This window comes from Parasteatoda tepidariorum, chromosome 4, assembly GCF_982258835.1.
Source record: "Parasteatoda tepidariorum strain Cologne lab strain chromosome 4, Ptep-v5.0, whole genome shotgun sequence".
NCBI lineage: Eukaryota > Metazoa > Arthropoda > Arachnida > Araneae > Theridiidae > Parasteatoda > Parasteatoda tepidariorum.
The window spans coordinates 108,437,682-108,458,663 of record NC_141758.1 but is presented as its reverse complement, the minus strand read 5'-3'; the positions used below and the strand labels follow the sequence as shown (position 1 = coordinate 108,458,663).

The window sequence follows — 20,982 nt, the reverse complement described above, 5'->3', positions numbered from 1 at the left end:
AATCGTCTACTTTAACAAGAAAAATCTTAATAAAGCTATTATAATAGTATATGTTATAAACAAAATGTGTTTTGCTCTGATGAAAAACATTGATTTTTCTTAGAGGGAACAATAACGAATGAGCTAAAATTCGAAAACAATAACGAATGAGCTACAATTACGGGAGTGAGCTGAGAGAACACGGGGGCGAAGCCTCCTAATTATTAAAATAAAATTCTTTAGGGTGACAAAACCCCGAAACGGAATAAAAACTGAAATATTTCAGAAACAAATCATTTTACTCCTGATTAAATGAAAGCAGGATATAACCTTTATCAAAAAAATAAGAAAATTTCCAGAGAGTTTAAGCAATATCTTTGTAACTAAATATAATAACAGGATTACGTATAGGACGATATCTTATCCAACATTCACAATACATTCTCCCCAACCCTTCAGGCAGAAAGAGTTCTCTTATCACTCCTCTCAGAGAATTTATCACTGACTTCTCTCTCTCTCTTATTATAGAGAGTGCTTATCACGTGAAAAAGCGAAAGCATCGCAACCGGCAAAAGTTAAATGAAATCTTTCCCACGATAATCGGCCAATGAACGCATCGCCAATGGATGGTCAATCAAAACAAAGAAGTAGCGATCACACACCGAACATTCGGAGATATTGCTCTAAAATTTGCGTCTTCCAAAAAAAATGTAAACAAATAAATCCCCACATCTTCCCGATAACTTTTAGAATACAATACATAAAATTCAAGTGAACGATATTTTGTCCCCTTCTGGGGATACAATATCACGTGCATTTTTTTTTCTTCTCATTCCCTACTAAGGGGAGAAGAAGTCATGTAAATGTTTAAAATAATTAAATTTTTTTATGTTATTCCTTCATCTAAATTTTTTTCAAAATTTATTATTATAAACTAGAGGCTCTTTCTCACACTTATATTCATATTCACATCCTGTCTTTTAATCCATTTTTGGCTTTAAGTTATGCAACAATTATCATTTTTGATTTCTCACTTTAATGGAACCATAGGAAAGATTTGTGTCACTTTGATGATTGTTCTCTCTGTCTAATAAGTAAATAAATATTGTGCCCTCTTTCCCTGCCTATATATATATATATATATATATATATATATATATATATATATATATATATATATATATATATATATATATATATATATATATATATATATATATATATATATATATATATATATATATATATATATATATATATATATAGTGTTTAAAATGAGTCATTTCGCTGAAATGATGTTGTAACTTTTGCTGAAGAAATGTTGCTAACTTTAAAAAGCAACGATCTTCCATGATGACGGAAATAAAGAAATGGCGAAAATTGAAAAGAAAAACATCTAAAAAATTCTTACAGACAGCTACTTCGTCATACGAAGAGTGTTTTTAGAGATATTTTTTTAAGCAAATTATGTTCCTGTTGCAATCGCTGTTTTCATCAATACGCTCAGTAATATATTTTGTTTCGCAGATTTTAAATATAGTGAACCTATTGCTGGCTCCGCAGACGGTTCACTATAGAGGGGTGCGACTTTATCATTGCTTCATTCATGCGAGAGCGTGTATAAACGTTTTAATTGGTAACAGACATTCATCTCTTTAAATCTTATGGAAATAAATCATACTTTCGCCTTTTCAATGTGAAATTGAAACTAAAATCGAAACCGGATTTCATTTCATTTTCCGATAACATTTCCAATCAATGACATCAAAACATTTTAATTTTTTCACGCATGTCAATTTGTAACAGAAATTATCTCGCATAGATGCAGATCTGTTGAGGACCGATAACTTTTTTAGGGTAATAAACAAACAAATGAAATAAAATCATTATTAAACAAATTAAACTTTTAAGTAACAACCACGTTTGTATTACATAATTAATGTCTAATTGATAAATGTTTTTCTGATTGTATAGTCAAAGATAAAAGGTCCGAAAAAACAACTGGTAATAAATTTACAGAAAAAAAATGCATTATTCCGATAAAATTCTTAATTCACAATAGCGGTTAACGTAACCGATTCCGTTTCTTTTAGAAGGATTTTAAGGATATTTATTCCGATAAAATTCTAAATTCGTAATATCTGTTCGCTTTATCGATTCGTTTCTTTTAGAAGGATTTTAAGGATATTTATTCCGATAAAATTCTAAATTCATAATATCTGTTCGCTTTATCGATTCGTTTCTTTTAGAAGGATTTTAATAATCTTTATATTCGATATTACTTGTTGACTATAAAATTTTTTTTATTGCTTTGCAAGACATGACACATAAAAAAAGCAATAACTTAAATGAAAAAGAAAATTTAGTCCTTTCACAAAGGAGAGATATTTTTCATTTCCGATTACAAAAATTATCGATCGTATATGTCGATTTAATGCGATATAAAATGGAAATAATTTTAAAATAGATTTCTATTCAATTGTTCTGTCTGTTCTGTCTGTTAGAAAAATCTATAGAATTAAATAGTCTATAGATTTAAAAGTTAACAGCAGCGTCACATTAGGGTATGACAGAAAAACCCTACCTTTAACCTACCTATAATATACGATGTATAACCCTACCTATACTGAATCGGCTAAAATTGACCATGCATTCAATAATATCGAAACTTTTTATTAAAGTCAATTTCAGTTTAACGTGTTTTTAAAAAATTGAAAAGTTAATATTTTTTTAAAAAATAATAGCAAAAGCATTAAATATTATAATACTGTTAAACTACTTTGACAGCAAAAAATACTATGTGAAACCATAAATGTTAAGTATGAAATATAATATAATTAAAAATCAAAAGGAAAAAATTAGAAATTTTCTATTTGTTTTTTATCTTAATATTATCTTAACATGTTAGATTTTTGGTAAACCAAAACATTCAGTACATTTTAATCATGCACTTATGGCTTAAAGAAAAAGGGGAAAGCAGACAAAATCAACAGAAAAAGTTACTTTTGCAAAGTTTTTCGCAATTACAGGTCTTCATTTTCAACAGCGTTTTGATTATAGACGATAACAATGTTATCAAACATCATTTTTTCTGTTTTCGGAAATTAAAACTCAAAATGTAGAATACATTTTCGATTATTCAAAGGAAAGGTTGCAAAGTATTATAATTAGAGAATTTCTAAATTGTTTATAATATTAAATTACAAAAATTAATTTTACTTCCATAAGAGTTTCATAGGCCCCTCACTTATAATATAGCCCTAAATTTGGAAGACATTAGACCCCCCCCCTTCTCTTAATCCGGTCCTGTGTTTCCACGTTACGGAAGCATACAAAGACTAATACAAATAGAATTTTTTCTAAAAATTGAAGAACAAGTAATTAAACAGAACAAATACATTTTCCATTTTAAAATTACCTGAAATTCGAAGGCAAATATTGGCATCAGTTGGTACAATTGCGTTTCTCATCAGTTTTAACCAATGACCTTCATTTTCAAGCATCACGTGCACTGGAGAACCACCGTTGCAGCGGCTAACCTGTAAAATTTCATTAGTTGAGCGGTTAATAATAGAGATGGCAGCACCAAGCACTTTTGGAAATTCTCTTTTATGTCAAATATGAAATTAAATTCAGACAAAAGTTTAAATACTGTACACAAACATTTTTTTCCTATTTTAATTCATATCTTTATCCATACCTAAAGGAATGTTTTGGATATTCCATTTTTCCGAAAATTGTCACGTCTTTATTTCAATATAAGTATGAAATTATAGGATAGGTAAATTAATTGTGATTCATTTTTATTTTAAAAGCCAAAATGAAACTTTTGAAATAAATTGTGAATTCGATGCATTTTTTTTTCTATTTAAAAGTTGTTTATAAATTATTTTAAAGAGAGCCAGTCACCAGCAAGATCAACAACCCCTCGCTTTTTCGATTTTTTTTTTTTCATACTTCAGCCACAAAATTTATTTCTATTTTTTATGTTTTTTTTTATATTGAAATCTGCAAAACCCAATCAAATATTAACTGCATTAAAGAAATATTTTAATAAAATATCATATTTTGTGTTAGTGCTAAAACTACATTTTATTGTTATTAAAATTACTAGCGTAAATCGGTAAACATTACAACTTATTTTTACTTTCATTTCTTGCAAATTGGCTCACACTGCAATGACGCGTCAGCGCTTTATTTAGCTCTCGTAAGCCTAATGAAGAATATTATAAATTAATATTTTTTTTCTTAAATTTAGATAGTTATATTTAAAAAAAAATTTGTCCAAAATTTTATGTATTTTTCATAAATTTTTTTTAATGGCATTTTTATCAGTTACAAAAGAGAGCGCATAGGAAAACTTAGAATTAACATAGAGAATAAATAACAATAATATCTTACAATACTTATGCCTAAAACTTATATTTTAAATTATGAAATAGGTTATTAATTAACTTTAAATTATTCATTACATAAGCAAATGATTTATTACTACTCATAATTATAATATTTTGTAACCCATAATTAAATTTAGAATCGTACCTTTAGAATGGTTTTATTGTAGTCAGGTTGTTCCTTCAGAATTCCTCTGAAGGTACCGAGTACGGTGCCGGCTGATAAGTGCCGCTTTGCCAAAACCAATGTCTCACTTCCGAATTTTCTTAAATAGATGTGATTGGCTGGAAAGTGATCTCCGAGATCTGTATGCTTTGATTCTTCTTCTAACTCACCTGAAAAATGATATGGTTGGTTATAAGAGTAAATAAAATGGAACTTTTTTGTGAAGCGTCGTATTATTATAAACCGCACTTTGTTTTTATACAGAGGTCCCATGACTTTAAAAAAAATTATTACATAAACTTAATTTGCTAAACTGATATTAGCATGCTTGCGTAGTATCTAGCAAACGAAAAAGAAATATAACGGAATTGATAACCAAACGATAAAATAAAACCAAACGTGAGAAATCGGCCGCGCTTCCATTGTATTTCTTTTATTGTTTGATTCGATAAATTTAAAATGCTTTTAGAATGTTCTATTTTTCAAAATAATAATTTTTGGATGTGTAAGTGTTATAAGGTAGGATTTATTTATCTATTTATTTATTTTTATTTAAGTTTAACTTTTAATCATTTATAGTGTTGATTCTAAATCCTATTTTAGATCTTATTTTTTAAGGTCACAGAACTCTTAACCTAATAGAATGTGTTTAATTTTAAGAAAAATATGGGCAGGATTTGCTTAGAATCGAATATAAAGTCATCTTAATTTATGGGATTAAGTTTCATTTGAGTTAAATCAAACTTTTATTTTATTAATTAATTTATTATTTTTATTATCATAGTTTAATTTCATGGTTTTGCTATTTTATAATGCAATTTATTTAAAAATGTAATAAAGAAATCGACTCTGTTCTTGTATTTAACATTCGCTTGTCTTACCTGATCTTAAGAGTTTTGAATTAAAGAACAAATTGATATAAAATAAAATTTACTTTTAACATTTTATTTTTTTAATTACATTAATAAACAATTGGGTATAATATGAAAAAAACACAACTACTTCGATTTAGTAGGAACAACATATGACGCAATGCTAAACGAATGGAATTTAGTTGTTATTTATTTAGTTATTGTTATTAGTAGTTGTTGTTATTTGTTTTAGTTGTTGTTGTTTATTTAGTTGTATTTAGTTTCAATAACTTTTCTTTATAATGCAATAAAATCTGGCGAGCAGCTATTTAAACGATCGAACACTTCGTTTGTTTATTTGTGGCTTGAAGTTAGGCTCGCAGAAAATGCCGTTCATGGGTTAAATTTAGTAGGAACAACACAACCTGTGACGTAGGCTATATTATACCCAATTGAATTAAAAAAATTTATTTTTGAAAAGAGTTTATAAAATTTGCAAAAATAAAAAGCCTTTTTATTAAAAAAAAATACTTTTCCAGTTTATCATATAAGAATAGAAATTTTAATTTATGATTTATTGCATAAAAATAGAATGAAAAAATTAAATGAAGTTAAGCTTTTAGAAAAAATTTTAATTTATGGAGTTACATCTTTAATTCTTTTTATAAATGTTTGCAGTAATTATAATTATAAAAAATTGAATGCAAATTCTCGTTAAATCCTCGTTTTGATTCAAATCTCTTATTTTTTGAAACCTATTTTATCGACTTTCTCCTGGTAGATTAACTTAAATACTAACTGTTGTTTCCCATTTGTATTAATTTGTTACATTCGTAGGAAGTTAAAAACCCCAGGAATATTTATATAAAAAAATAAATAAATAAAAGGGAATTTTAAAGGGGAAAAAATATGTCAGCGTCACGTTCGAGATCACTTGAACAGCGTATCTTTATTGCTACAGTTTATCAAATCTTTCTATGGGCAACTTAAAAAAGCGCTCTATTTTATCTAAGGTTTTACATGAAAATCCACTTCCTGCAAAAGTTTCATGACCGCACTGAAAGGCGAAACATAAATAAAAATCGGTAATTCCCATTATCGTCTGCGTTGCATCACCTGTATATCATTGCCATTCTCAGAAACACAATGTTTGTTTTCTTTTATCATTCCACAAAGTATAAATCGTTTTAAGAAATCAATAAAATGAACGATATGAAATCAAAGTTGAGTTCATCTGAAATAAAAAGATCAGCCTTTTATTGGAATTTCTTTTTATTTATTTATTTAAAAAAAAAAAATCTTCAATGGAACGAAGTTAGAGCATTTTGCTGAACAGGTAGTGGTGTTTCAGCGAGAAGCTATCTCCGATCAGGTAATTTACTGTCGCAGAGGCTAAAAAAGATGGAGGGAGATAAGATGCCGAATTATACAAGTATAAAGGAGATTCAAAGACTGAAGAGTCACCTACCGCATTTTTGTGGTATTAAGGTGGTACGGTTAAAAAAAAAAAAAAAAAAAAAAAAAAAAAAAAAAAAAAAGCCATAATCTTCCTAGGCAGTATGCACATTTATAAATTTTACATATGATTTTCCTCTTTTTTTCTTATTAATGGGGGGGGGGGAATAATTTTGCTGTTTCCGAACTTATACCCTTTCTTTTCAGATGCTATCGTTCCCTTCCCGGCTATATCATTAAGGTAATCCCTCTTTCAAATAATATCGTTAACCTATATTGCAGCGGTTTCCAAATGGTATTTATTCCACGGAACCCTAGAGTTCCATCGAAGGGTCAAAACGGTATAGGAAATTTTTAGGAATTCCGAGATTAGGAAAACATGTAATTAAATTTATATTCAATTAATAATCTATTTGTTATTTTCGTTATTTTTATGAAATTAATTTTAAATGCTTGTAAAGAAAGAAATTTCAAATTAATTTTATGTTTAATTAAAATAAAATGACTACTACGCGAAGAGAATCTATGTGTGCAATTAAAGAAAAATTTTAGTACAATTTTAGTATCAAAAAAAAAAATTTTTTATTCAACAATGAAGAAGTATATTTCTCTGATAACCATTTCCAATGTTCATTTTCTTTCTTTTTCGTTTTTATTTTAATGGAAACCACGTTTCAGTTCTTTCATTTTCAGTTTATGTATGAACTAATAATCGAAATAAGAGATAGACTAGACAGCACACCAGACATGTAAATTCAAATGTCTGACCAAAAAAAAAAAAAAAAAAAAAAAAAAAAATTTAAAGACTAACGTTGATAAAACGATATGATGAAAAAAATTTCATTCTGCTTTCTTTCACTAAAGAGTTTAAAAATAATTAATAAAATTTAGATCCTGACATTTTTTCCCAATAATTAATAGTCTTTCGTTAATTTATATGCTTACAATTACTAATGAAATTTATTTATTACTTCTCTGGGTTCCGCCAAAAGAAGGAAATTTCATTTACGATTCCACACCCCAAAAATAATTTGGAAAAACTGCTATAGGACAATACTGCTGGTGTGCCCTCGAACAATTTTTATTTACGCATTGCTCCCTTAGATGATTTTGCAATAGTTCATTTTATTTATTTGTTTGGATAGTATATATTTTATTTATTTGTTTGGATTAAAATCAACTACTGGGACCATATTTATCAGATCGCAGCTATCCCCTATATCTTGATAGTCGGAAATCCGAATCCGTCAAAAAAAGGGTATGTTTAATCAGAGATAGTACGTTTTTATGTCTGATTTTGTAACTTAAAATATCATCTGCACTTATGAATTAGCATATTTGAGGTCACCCCCTGGAGCCATTAAGATGGAGTTCCAGAACGTGAAGATCCGATCATTAGATCATAAGTTATTCAGGGTGGACCCTTTTTTTTTTGCGCTTGGTACATTCGAAATAATGATTAAATATCGCATTTATTGAACGAATATGTTTATTTTAGAAAACACGCTTTCCAAATAAATTTTTGAAAGAAAAATTTTTGGAATGCATTAACTGTTTTTTAATAAATAAAAAAAAAGAGTGAAAAATGATTTTAGATTTTAGATTACGATCGAGTCTTCTTCAAACTCAAAAGGAAGGAAGAGGAATTTAATATTTCAACTCTATATATTAATTAATATTAATTTATAATTAGTTATTTATTATTATTAATAATAATAAAGTAATTAAAGTATAACCATTAGTAGCAATTAAATAAGAAAAAATCAATTTTCGATGTTTAATTAGTTAATTAAAATAATTAATAAATCTAACGGATCATTTTAAATCTTTTAAGAAATTGCGGAAATTCTTTCAAGAATCGCTTTTGACAAAGAATTGTTGTTTTCTTTTTAATTTAAAGAAATTAATTTTGTGTCCGCTCCTAATCAACAAAATATTAAATGACTATTGCGTTTCAACTCCCAATGCACCGCATAACAAACTGTTAGAATTTTTATGGCCCCCTTCTTTACTTCCCAGGCTATTGAAAATCTATACAAAATGTAAAAAAAGATTAACTTTTTCAAAATTGAGTCATCCGGATAAATACACCAATCGCAAGTTGGAAAATAAAACTTTAGCAGCATACAGAATGAACAAATTTATTCCAGAAAAAAATAATAATAATAAATAGAGAATCTAATCGTTAAATTTCTTCACGATGTGGCTTTAAATATGCATCATGAACCTCGAATCATATCATCGTCATAAAAAAAAACACTACGAATATTTAAAAAAAATTGTTTTCATTCTAAAAATTCTTATTTAGTTTATCTTTGAGGATGTCTTACGAAATTAGAACACCAATCTTTGCGTTTATTTTTGTTTTGTTGTTGACAGTGGTATCATAACAAACCTTCTAAGAGTTGTCGACTAATAACTAAAAAAGGAATCACGCCGAATGATTCTGTATTTAGGCTTAACAAATTTATATTGCCTGTTGTGACTAGAGTATTTTTTATAGGACTATCCATAATATTTATGCCAGTTTTTTTTTTCATTTATTACTGATATGATTATCTAATTTATTTATTTTTTATAAGTTTTTTTTGAGGTTCCTGTGACAAAAGTTGTTGCACAAGGTATAAAACAGATGAACTACAGATAATGTGTCAAAAGATATTCTGCTGTCATAAATTTTTGGTTACAACATTTGTAGCAGTTTTCCGCGCGAAAGTGGAAAGCTTATAGCAGCTTCGTAGGGTATTTAAGTTCGATTTTAAAGACTGATGTTAGATGGTTACGTAAGCTTGTGTTTATTTAACCCTAAACATACCAACAAATAATGTATACCTATTTCTACCATAGACGGTCAAGTGACCGAACTTTATGTCTTTTGATTGAATGCATGAAATATGGATGTTAGGAAGGAAATAAATTAAAAGAACTTTTATGGCTAAATTGTATATTGCCAATTTTTATGTATTACAAACACAAAGAATAAGAATTTTTAATTCATTGCTCAATGCATTTTTTACATATACAGAGTGTTTACATTGTACATTTTTCGCAAACATATTTCTTCTAATTATTATTATTTCTACAATTCTTATAATTATAAGAATATGTAAGAATTATAAGAATATATAAGAATTATAAGAATATATAAGAATTATAAGAATATATAAGAATATATAAGAATTATAAGAATATGTAAGAATATATAGGAATTATAAGAATGTATAAGAATTATAAGAATTATAAGAATATATAAGAATATATAAGAATATATAAGAATATATAAGAATTATAAGAATATATAAGAATATATAAGAATATATAAGAATTATAAGAATATATAAGAATTATAAGAATATATAAGAATATATAAGAATATATAAGAATTATAAGAATTATAAGAATATATAAGAATTATAAGAATATATAAGAATTATAAGAATATATTAGAATTAGAATTCTTATATTCTTATAACTAATATTATTTTTTCTAAGAACTTATGCTGTCTTGATTGTTTCGACATTTTTCTGGGTAAAAACTAACAGTTAGTTAGAAATGAAGTAAAGCTATTAAAATAAAATATAAGCTACTTACTAAAACATTTAGTTTTTGTGACTTCTTCTGACACAAAAATGTCAAGCTAAAATTTTAGGTACTTTCTTGAAATTTGAATTCACAGTTATTGTGATTGAACTCACTACGCAGCAGTCTTTGCAGAAATGTGCAACTCATCGAATGCAATACGTTGAACACGCATTACATTGTAATTTCTGATCCGATAACCTCATAAAGCAATAAATTGTTCTCCCGGTCAAATGACCGGTTGTGGTAGAAATGAGTATACGACACGTATTATTCGAAACAAACAAAATACAAAAAAAAAATTATTAATAGAATATTAACTGCATATAATTGTTAGAAAAAGTCATGAAGTCAAATGTGCAAAAACGATAAGATGATAAGCTCATTTTCGATGGAAAAGTTCTTACACGGTCATTTGACCTATTATGGTATGTTAAGTGTTAACGCAGAACATTATTTGAGATATACAACTAGGCAGAATGCGTATAGTAGTTCTCTCTAGATTAAAATGAAGGAAATAAAAATACTTTATTTGAAAATATTTACATCTTTTTTTTTTCAAATTAAGTTTATAAACTTGTATCAATTAAACGCATTTCCATGAATAAAATGAAGAAAAAAAAAAACAATATTAAAAAAGTATGAATTAGTTATTTTATTCATAAAGAAATTGAGTTCGCACGTTTAAAGGACGGAAACAGAATTCTTTAATTCAAAAATGCTTCTTCAAACTTTATAAATTGTAGGTTTAATAGACCACATTTCAATAAATAAAATAAAACGAAACATTTTTTTTTAAAAAAAATATGAAATTAGTTAATTTATGAAGAAATTGCGTTAATATAGTACTGTTACAAAAAGGAAACAGAATTCCTTAACCTAAAAATAATTTATATTTTCAAAATTTTTAAACTAGGTACAGTAGACAGTATTTGAATGCATAAAATGAAACCAAAGATTTAACGAAATATGAACTTGCTATTTAATGAATGAAGAAATTGCGTTCTCAGTGCGTTAAAATGAAGGAAGTAAAATCCCTTTTCTGCAGGAAGGGAATTCTTAATTGTTTACAAACATTAAAATGAAAATCATCTTACACTTACAGATTTTGTGTTAAAGCACCACGTCCACAAAGTTTACACAGCAAAAACAACGAAATCGCCACATACCACAAAAACAACGACACAATTAAGAAATGCTAAATATCGACGAAGCAGTTCATCCAACAAAATAAAAAGAATCATCCGACAAAATCAAGAGTATATTTCTTAGGGATAATTTTTCAGCACTAAATTCCCTAAAACATTTTATTGATAAAGTAATAATACACAGATAAGACAATTCCTATTTTTAGTGTTTATTATCTACTGATTCGGACCATGAGCTCAATCCGTGGACTTTTTTTTTTTTATAAAAAAAAGCTGTCTTATCATTTGAACTTAAGTTATAGTACTTTGGATCCTAAACTTATCACGGAGTGATAAACCTTCTTTTTCGGATTATGTCTGAAAGATTATAATGATGCAAGAGTTATATAAAATGTCTCCATAGAAGGCTAAAAAAGAAATAATAATAAATAAATAAAAATAAAAAAAGTAATATTCTTGCGACCTATATACATTGAAAGACGCACGGTGCAAAAAAAAAAATTGTACAAAAATAATTAATGAGTATCTGAATTATTATCAATGTACTTCTATGGAGGCGCATAGTTTTGTATAGATATCGTTTGAAGTATCGAACTTTGGAAGGTGAGATAAAAACTGTATTTAATGCAAGTAAATATTGATAGCTCGTCTTTCATTGCTGATAGAATTGTTATTAGCTTTTAATGCAACTTTTTTTTCCTTCATAATAGAAATCAGGATATTTTTTTTTCTTTTTTTTTTTAACAATTGTCAGTCGATGTGCCCTGAGAATAGTATCAGGTGTGCCACGAGATGGAATCACGCACAAACACATGGAAATATATTTACATTGAAATAGTTTTACTACTATTTATACAGATAATGTTATATTGTATAGCAGAGGCCGGCATAGGCTGGTCGATAGGGTGCTGGACCCATGTCCAAGAGTTCATGGGTTCGATCCCCGCCGGCTGGTGACTGATGCACATTAAATCAGTCGAGTCCTCCGTGTTCCCATAGCAAATAAATACCTCTGCGGATTATGATCCAAGAGTTTCCTTGTCTTCTGGATTGAGTTCAAAATTACAAGGCATAACGAGTTGAACATTAATAGTCGTAAACCCCAAAATTGGATCGGCTGTTCAACGACGGATATAAAATATTGTATTGTAGAGCCGTGATGGCTCAGAGGATAGAGAGTTCACTTTCCAATGAGGTGAACCGGGTTCGAATCCCGGCGATGGCTGTTCGATACGAATCCGCATCCAGCTTGTACCGACCACAGTGCTGACGTAAATTATCCTCAGTGGTACACGGATAATGGGTTAGAGTCCCCTTGCTGTTAGGCTAACCAAGGGAGGTTTTCGTGGTCTTCCACTGCATGTAACGCAAATACTGGATAGATCCATCAAAAAGTCCTCTACAAAGGCAAATTTCTCCCTATACTTGATCCAGGAGTTCCCTTGTCTTTTGTATTGGGTTCAAAAATGACAAGGCGACGTAGTTGAACATTAGCAGTCGTAAAAACAAAAGTTGGGTTGGCTTTTCAACGACGGTTATATAAAATAAAAATAACACAAAATATTGTTTTGCAATTCGAATTGGAGACTGTTTTTATCTCTCTTGAAACTTTTGTGTTTTTGGACAATTTCGATCGAAATGTTATGATTTGTATCTGGCAATATTAAACCCCTTTCTCTTATTTTTGTTAGTTTATTTACTCTTTTTTTGTGACTTTTGAGGAGCTCATTAAAAAAAAAGATCAAGAAAGAGAGAGAGAAGTAATTTTTTCTTAATCAATAATGCCCAAAAAAATAACAATACAGTCGAACTCGTTTATAACGAGCTCGGATTTAACGAGAACTCGGATTTACCGAGGGAAACGAGAATATTTGGTTGGATCAATGTTAAGTCTATGGAACAGAAGTCGCTTTTAACGAGCAAGACCCGGTTTTAGCGAGCAATATTTTTCTGTCTTGCAATTTTTTTTTCTCATCTTTCTAGTCTTTCTGTCTTATCTTTTTTTCAAAATGATAAGAAATGTTCGCGAAATAAAAAAAACGCGATTAAATTAATTAATGTAATTAAAGTAAGTAAGTATTAATTAAATTTTGAGTAAATTCAATCATTTGACCTCCCAAGTCCCCTCCCCCTCTTTTGGTTGCACGCCTGTCTTAAGTACCCGTTTATTACGAGCACTCGGATTTAACGAGTAAATGTTACGGTCCCTTTGTGCTCGTTATAAACGAGTCCGACTGTAATATGAAACTTACAATTGCAACACCTTTCGAACAAACTAAACTTTTGAAATTAAAAAAAAACTTCCTTTAAATTTATAATTCAAAATGGCAATTTCAGCACGAGAAATTTCAACTGTGTAGTTACATTTCAATTTGCAGTAGATTGGCCAAAGTGATTCTTTTACTACAAGTTTAACAGTTAGTAATTCTCAACTTCGATAGTTCGAATTTTTTATTCCATTGAACTCCTTGTACATTTTTCAATACACCTTCGTAATATAAGCTAAGTCCTATAGATTTTGTACATCAAAAACAAAATACAAAAAAGTAAAAAAATTCTCAAAGATACTATTCGATATTCTAAAATAGCAATATCGAACAAATTAGAATTTCAAACACTTGTTAAGTTCACTAAAGTTGCCCTTTCAGTATGTCAAATTGCCTGCAGTTGCTTTCATGCGATTTGGAGAGCAGTTAGCGTGGTATACCCCCCCCCCCACCTTAAAGTTAATTATTAATAATTCTCGAACTATTTGCCGAATCTTCAATTATTTTGTTTCATTTGTAGACGCTGGCCATTTTTCTACACACCTTAGTCATTTCGAGTTTCGTAAAATTTATAGTTTTTGCGCAGCAAAACAAAATTAATTTGAACACTCAGTGGTGGCAATTTTTTAACATAAAAAAATTAATTTAAAATATTTCTATTTTTTCTGATTAAATATTTTGTGTAATCACTACTATTGTTACAATCGTAAAACTTTGTTGCTTTTTTAAGCAAGATATTAAACTATATCAATGTGAACTATTTATTGTGAGGGAGCATTATATATCGTAGAATAATTTTCTATTCATCGACCTGTTTCGAGATATCCTTGTCGGCGAAGTGGCTTGTTGGATGAAATGACCTAGTCGATTACATGGATCTATCAGCAAAGTGGCTTCAATATATCACTGATTCAATAATTTAATATTTTTTTTACGTTTTTTTTTTTTTCTCCTTTCATTCACTTACTATTATCAAAAACAATTTTCTGAATAACATGCTCGAGTGAAATAAATCGAAAGCTCTTTATTTTTCGAATGGAATCCTCTAATATCGAAAGTGTGATTCTGAAATTCAAATAATAATCCTTTAATTCAACAATAATTCATTAATAATCGAATAATAATCCTTTCATAATCTAATAATAATCCTTAAAAGGTAATCGATTGATATTTTTCTTCTGAACTTTCTTGAGATCTTTTCAACCAATAATCCACCGTTATGAAATCCAACATGAGTGTTTTTTTTTTTTTGTTGTTTTTTTTCTTCTAAATACTACAATGTGATTTTGTGTTCGCATTGTTTACAAATTGCAGATGATCATTATGATTGACGATTGTAAAGAAGGTACCAACGAATCGAAGCATTGATAAGAGGTACTGAACTGCTTTTTTTTATTATTTTTTTGCAGAGCTTAACTTGTTATAGTGTTTAATTTGTTAACAGAGTTAAACTTTGATTAGGGGCGAAGGGGGCTAGTGTGGACATGGAGTTAATGAGAACAACTTGAATAACTTTTTGATTTATTGGTCAAATTTCGTTTGTGAGAATTGACAACACTGGTGTACAGTGGGCAAAAAAAAAAAAAAAAAAAAAAAAAAAACGGACCTCCCTGAATAACTTTTGACCTAATAATGGGATCTTCACGTTTTATAACTCAATCGTAATGATTCAATAATTAGTGCAGACAATATTTATGAAATTGCACACATAAAACGCACTTTCTCTGAGTAAACATATCTTGCTTCGAGGGATTCGGATTTTGAAATTCCAAGGTAGAGGGAATAGCCGCAATCTGGGAAATATGGTTCATAGTTTGATCAGGAGAGCGAGCTATATCTCGAGAACTGTTCAAGGGAATTGAAATATTTTTCCATACATTATATTGTGTAATATATTTTTCTATAATAATTCTTTCCCATAGTTTGGTCAGGTGAGCGATCCAAAGTTTGAACGAACCCCTTAACCCTTTGGACTAACGTTAATTTTACTTTTCGTGTATTTCTCCATGTCTCGAGAACTTTTTGAGAGAATTGAAATATTTTTGCACACAATTATAAAATTCGTTTATCCGAAGATAATTCCGTGCAAAAAATTAATGTTAGTTTCATATATGTCATTTTTATTTTTTTTATTTAATAATAGTCGGGGGAAAATTTGGTTTTTAAGGTATGCAAATCTTTACATCATTTTAAAGTATGTATACAAAATTTGAAGAAATCGGCTGAATAGTTTCTGAAAAATCAAATTTTAAATACGGCCAAACCATGGGAACCATATTTTCCAGATTGCGGATTCCTATATTTTGGGGATCAGAAATCTAAAACCGCCGAAAATAAAATATGTTTATTCAGAGAAAGTCAGTTTTGTATCTAATTTCGTAACTTAAAATATCGTCTGCACTAATTAATTAGTATATTTAAGGTCATTCCCTTGAACCATTAAGATTGAGAACTGAAACATGAAGATTCGATCATTAAATGAAAAGCTATTCAGGGTTGTCCAATTTTTTTTTTTTTTTTTTTTTTGGTGCACTGTACACTTTTATAAGCAGTTGCATACTAACACTTTGAATAAATTAGAAATTTGTAAAAGAAGGTTTTAAAGGTGCAAAAATAATTTTCAAATTTTCTCTTTTATTAAAAATTTTTTTCAGAATTTCAACTAAAAGTTATATGTTATAAATGATACGGTTTTTTACTTATTTTAATGTTAACTTTTGCTTTGCATAGTTTTAATTCATTAGGCATAAATAGGCATGATGTTATTAGTATATACATTTGGCGAAGGGAATGCTTCAAGTGGATTTTTTCATTTATAAGTTAGTTCATCTATTACCACTTCATTTATCGCAGTGGTAACACCCATAGCAGTGGTAAGTTCAAAACTCTGCATATATATATATATATATATATATATATATATATATATATATATATATATATATATATATATATATAAGTGTTCCACACAGTATTTTAATATTTCCTGTGATTTTTTTAAAAAGAAAAGAAACGAAATTTTAATTATAAAAAAATTTTTAGTATTTTTCATGTACCACTAATATTAAATACGTTATAACACATCACAAATTTTTTAAATAATAATTTCAGTTCATTATTATAATCTCTTTCAGAAAGGGCGCATGAACCGAAAGGTAAAATGAGCATACACAGTCTCTGAAAAATGGATAACAATGTTTGTAAGTATAGTAATAATAATAACTTTTAATTCGTTTGAAAGCAATTTTAATTGCAGATGATTGCACAAAACATTGTTATATTGTTTTATCGTATTAACATTGTTACATAGTATTGTCTTTTATATTGTTTTTCAAATTGATGGTATTCTCTTAAAAATAATCATCGAAATTATTATTCTATTTAATTAGTATACGTGGCACAAAATATTAGAATACTGTTGAATTTACCAGTACAATGCATTAATCGTAATTATAATTAATATTTTATTATAATTAATAACATATTCCTAATTGTAATGCAGACGATTTAAAGTGAGAAGGCACATTATTTGCTTTGCAAGGTGATTTGTATTAAAATATTAGTAAATAGGAATGTAGATGTTTTCGATTTTATGCGATTTAAGTATTTTTAATAACACTTGACTCTTTTTTTGTGATTTTCGCTAAAATATTACATTAAAAAATGCCTAGTTTAATTTTTTAATCCAAACTGATTTTTATTAAAATGTTTATTTATAGAGGAAGAAGTTATAACACGTTTTTCATAAGTTTGACTCATATGTAGGCATTTTTTTATAGGAAATAAAAACAAGTTTGAATTCTTTTTAAAGTATAAAAGCATGCAAAATTAATTTAAGTGCTTATTGTGAATCTTTTTTTAAAAAAAACTTTAATATTAATATTTTATTTGAAATTGCTAATTTGTGATAAATATAAAAGATATTAGCTAAACTTTGAATCTAATGTCAAATCTGTTGATATAATGTTGAGTGACATGAAATTCCCATTTCACAAAATATTTTAAGTTTTCGACATTATAAAATTGCACTGAATTTTAATTTTAAATAAAAAATATATACCTTTATTATCTCTTATATAGCGTAAAAAAATAGCTGTGTTAAAATCTCCATAAATGGAGAAAAATTAGGTTTCGTTTAGATACGCTTACTATTTTGGCCAATTAAATTATAATGTTTCTTCAAAAAAAAAATTCGAGATGTTTAATTTGAATATGTATTTATATTACTGACTATATAAAATAATATATACAGAACCAACTTAATTACCATTTTATCCGAAGAAAAAATTTCTCAAGTATGGTATATCCAAAAACAGCAGTAAAGTAATCCAATACTGACGATATTTTAATTTCAAGAAACAAAGAGTTTTTACAGTTTGAAATGCGCGCGTTTTCAAAGTCCTTCCTTCATCGTATTCCAACTCATGAATGTTTACTTTTTCCGTCTCCCGCGAAAAGGTAAAAAAGTGTCAAGCTTGGAACTGAAACATTGAGCATGCGCGTATAAAAGATTGTGGAATAATGAGGAACAACTCAACTCGACGCTTTATTCGGACGTCTTTTGGCAAAAATGAAAGAAAAGAAGAAAAAGAAGGGGAAAAAAAACCACAGAAAAATACACACCAAAAGCCCTAAATGTTCATTTACATTATCGCCTATCGTTATCTGGATGGTTACAGTCGCTGGTGCGGAGGGCGCTACAGTCCGATATCGACTTTTTATCGTTTGGAAGGTTCGTAATCCCAAAGCAGGGTGGAAATCAACGAAGAAAGTAGTGAACTTTTATTTTTTTCAGTTCTTTTCGTACTTTTTAGTTCATTCTCTTCTTCCCAATGCATGTTGGTGAGCGATAAGGGCCCTTATCTGAAGCCGAGATAGAATGGTTATTGTTATCAGCCAATAGGAAAGCGGCTTTTGTAAACAGCCCGGTTTCTGTTGGCTGTTTGATATGATAAGCAAACTGTAAATGGGAAAGGGGGGCGCTAGTGAAACTTATCTCTCTTTCGCAGGAGCAGCGCACTTTCTATCTTCTATTCTGTTCCCTCCTCCACCCCTATAACCCTCACCACATCCCTTGTCCTCCTCCCCCCCCCCATCCCTCCACTCCACTTCTGCTGATCTAACTTTTCGACTTGGAATTCGGGAGACAAAGAACCCCATGTTTTGTCACCGGTTGTCTCTTGGGGAGTTGCAAATGCAGAAGTCGACAATTTAAAGAGAGAAAAAAAAGTATATCCCGACCTTATAAATGCATTGTTTTAGAGTAAGATGAACTGGAATGATAATGAAGTAAAATGAAAGAGATTTTTAACCAAAATATGTTACTAGTGATAAGATTTATTTTAACTAAATTTTTTCTCTCTTGTATTTTTGAAGAAAATTATGCTTGCGAGTTCACAGACCTACTTTAGGTTAGTTCTAACCAGTTTAGGACTCCCCGAATTCCTTTACAGCCTTAATGCTTACAGTTTTTTTTTTTTTTTTTTAATTATCTTTACATCTTTGCAAACATGAATAAATTTCTAAGCATTGCATAAAAATCACTCATTGGATGTGGTCAATACAGTCCCTGGTCCAAATTAATAGACGCACTATGAGAATCTATGTAAAATCTTAATTTTCAGGTGATACAATACGGCTTTATTGTTGATTACACGGCTGAAACCGGTTTGCACTTGTTTACATTCGTGTAAACTGAATGTAGGGACTGAAAATTCATTAAAATGGAAATTAAGAAAGCGATGATTGTTCGCACTTTGGGATCATATTCACTTATGGTGAAAAAAAAGCATAACAATTTAAATTCGTAAAGAGACGTATAAATATTACGTAGCCAGCTAAAGGGGAGAAGGGTCGTGATTTACGTATTTTCGCTGAAAAGGGGGAGGAGTGGTGTGAACAATGCTGACGTTAAAAATCATAAAATTCTCCTACTTTCAATTTTCTTAATTGCAAAGAAATAATAATAATTTAGGAAATTACTACTTTTTTTAATAATTATTTTTAAAAAATTTTTTCAAGGAATTTCAAAATTTTGTAGAATAAATTAAATCCCAAATTTTGTCTTACGCTAAGTTACATATTTTATTTGAATTTAATTCAAAATGATTTATATAAATTGATTACTATAATTCAATATGAAAGCAGAATACATTACAGAAGGTTACGAATATCTTACGTAAGCGAAGGAGAGATTTTGTGTTGTCCTCATTTTTGCTCACATGAGGACGGGGATCAAATATTGCCAAAATTATAAGTAATATTTAGTTCATTTACTCCTGATAAAAGTTCATTTACTCCTAGCAAGTTCATTTACTCCTGATAAAAAAGGGGGACAGGAAGAGAATATATATACATGCAATTAAAATTACTAAATAATTTAACATTAAAAAATGCCAAACGTTCGGAAAGAGACTGTATTAATTTATTTATTTTTTACTATATAATTAATATTTTACTCTAAAAATGTGAAATACTTTATAAAACATGATATTTTTATTTTAAAAACGAGTTATATTATTTAATAAAACGCATTATGTTATAATATAAAATGACAATTACATTAAAAACCGTGATATTTTATATTTTAAAACATGATTCGTTATTTTGTAAAATGTAATGTGATATAATACATTATAAATCGTGATATTTTTCTTTTAAAGAAACTTTGAAACTAATGCATATAATTGTCTTCATTCATTAACGCGTGTCTATGTTCCAAGATAGTTCGTTTACATTATATCAAATAGATCGTTCGTTTAAATCGCTTTGGAATCGTGCGAATTATCGCCGAATACCAAGAATTAAAAGGGTGCAATCTAGAACTCGCATGATATTCTTATGCAATAAATATCTGTATAAAGCATATAGATTTTCCAAAATTAAATTGGTAATACTAGAACAAAACTGTAAAGACAAGGAAAATATGACTTAGCATTAATAAGCACTGCTAAAGAATTAACAAATAGCATACTAAAAACTCCATATTTTATTAATGTTATTTACATAAAACTATATTTAAAATTAAATTATCTAGATTTGAAAAAGAGTTGAAGCCGTGTCGCAAAAACTGAAATAATGAAAACAGAATAATATTCAAATCATCCGAACATATATAAATGAAATATATGTCAGAATAACAA

General features: G+C 28.4%; 1 protein-coding gene across 3 annotated transcripts in view; it reads right to left on the bottom strand.

Annotated features, from left to right (window-relative positions):
• The window catches only part of LOC107440842 (uncharacterized), a 69,896-nt gene that overhangs the window by 10,781 nt on the left and 38,133 nt on the right, over positions 1-20,982 (bottom strand). Inside the window, exons 1-3 of one of the 3 annotated variants that reach the window (XM_016053904.4) lie at positions 18,108-18,431; positions 4,522-4,709; positions 3,398-3,518 (exon numbers count right to left, since the gene is read on the bottom strand). In XM_016053904.4, coding sequence (XP_015909390.2) covers positions 3,398-3,482 — 85 coding nt within the window. In that variant the 5' untranslated portion in view covers positions 3,483-3,518; positions 4,522-4,709; positions 18,108-18,431. Of the gene's footprint in view, positions 1-3,397; positions 3,519-4,521; positions 4,710-11,528; positions 11,716-18,107; positions 18,432-20,982 lie in introns of those variants that run through there. The other 2 variants (XM_016053903.4, XM_016053902.4) reach the window with 2 other exon arrangements.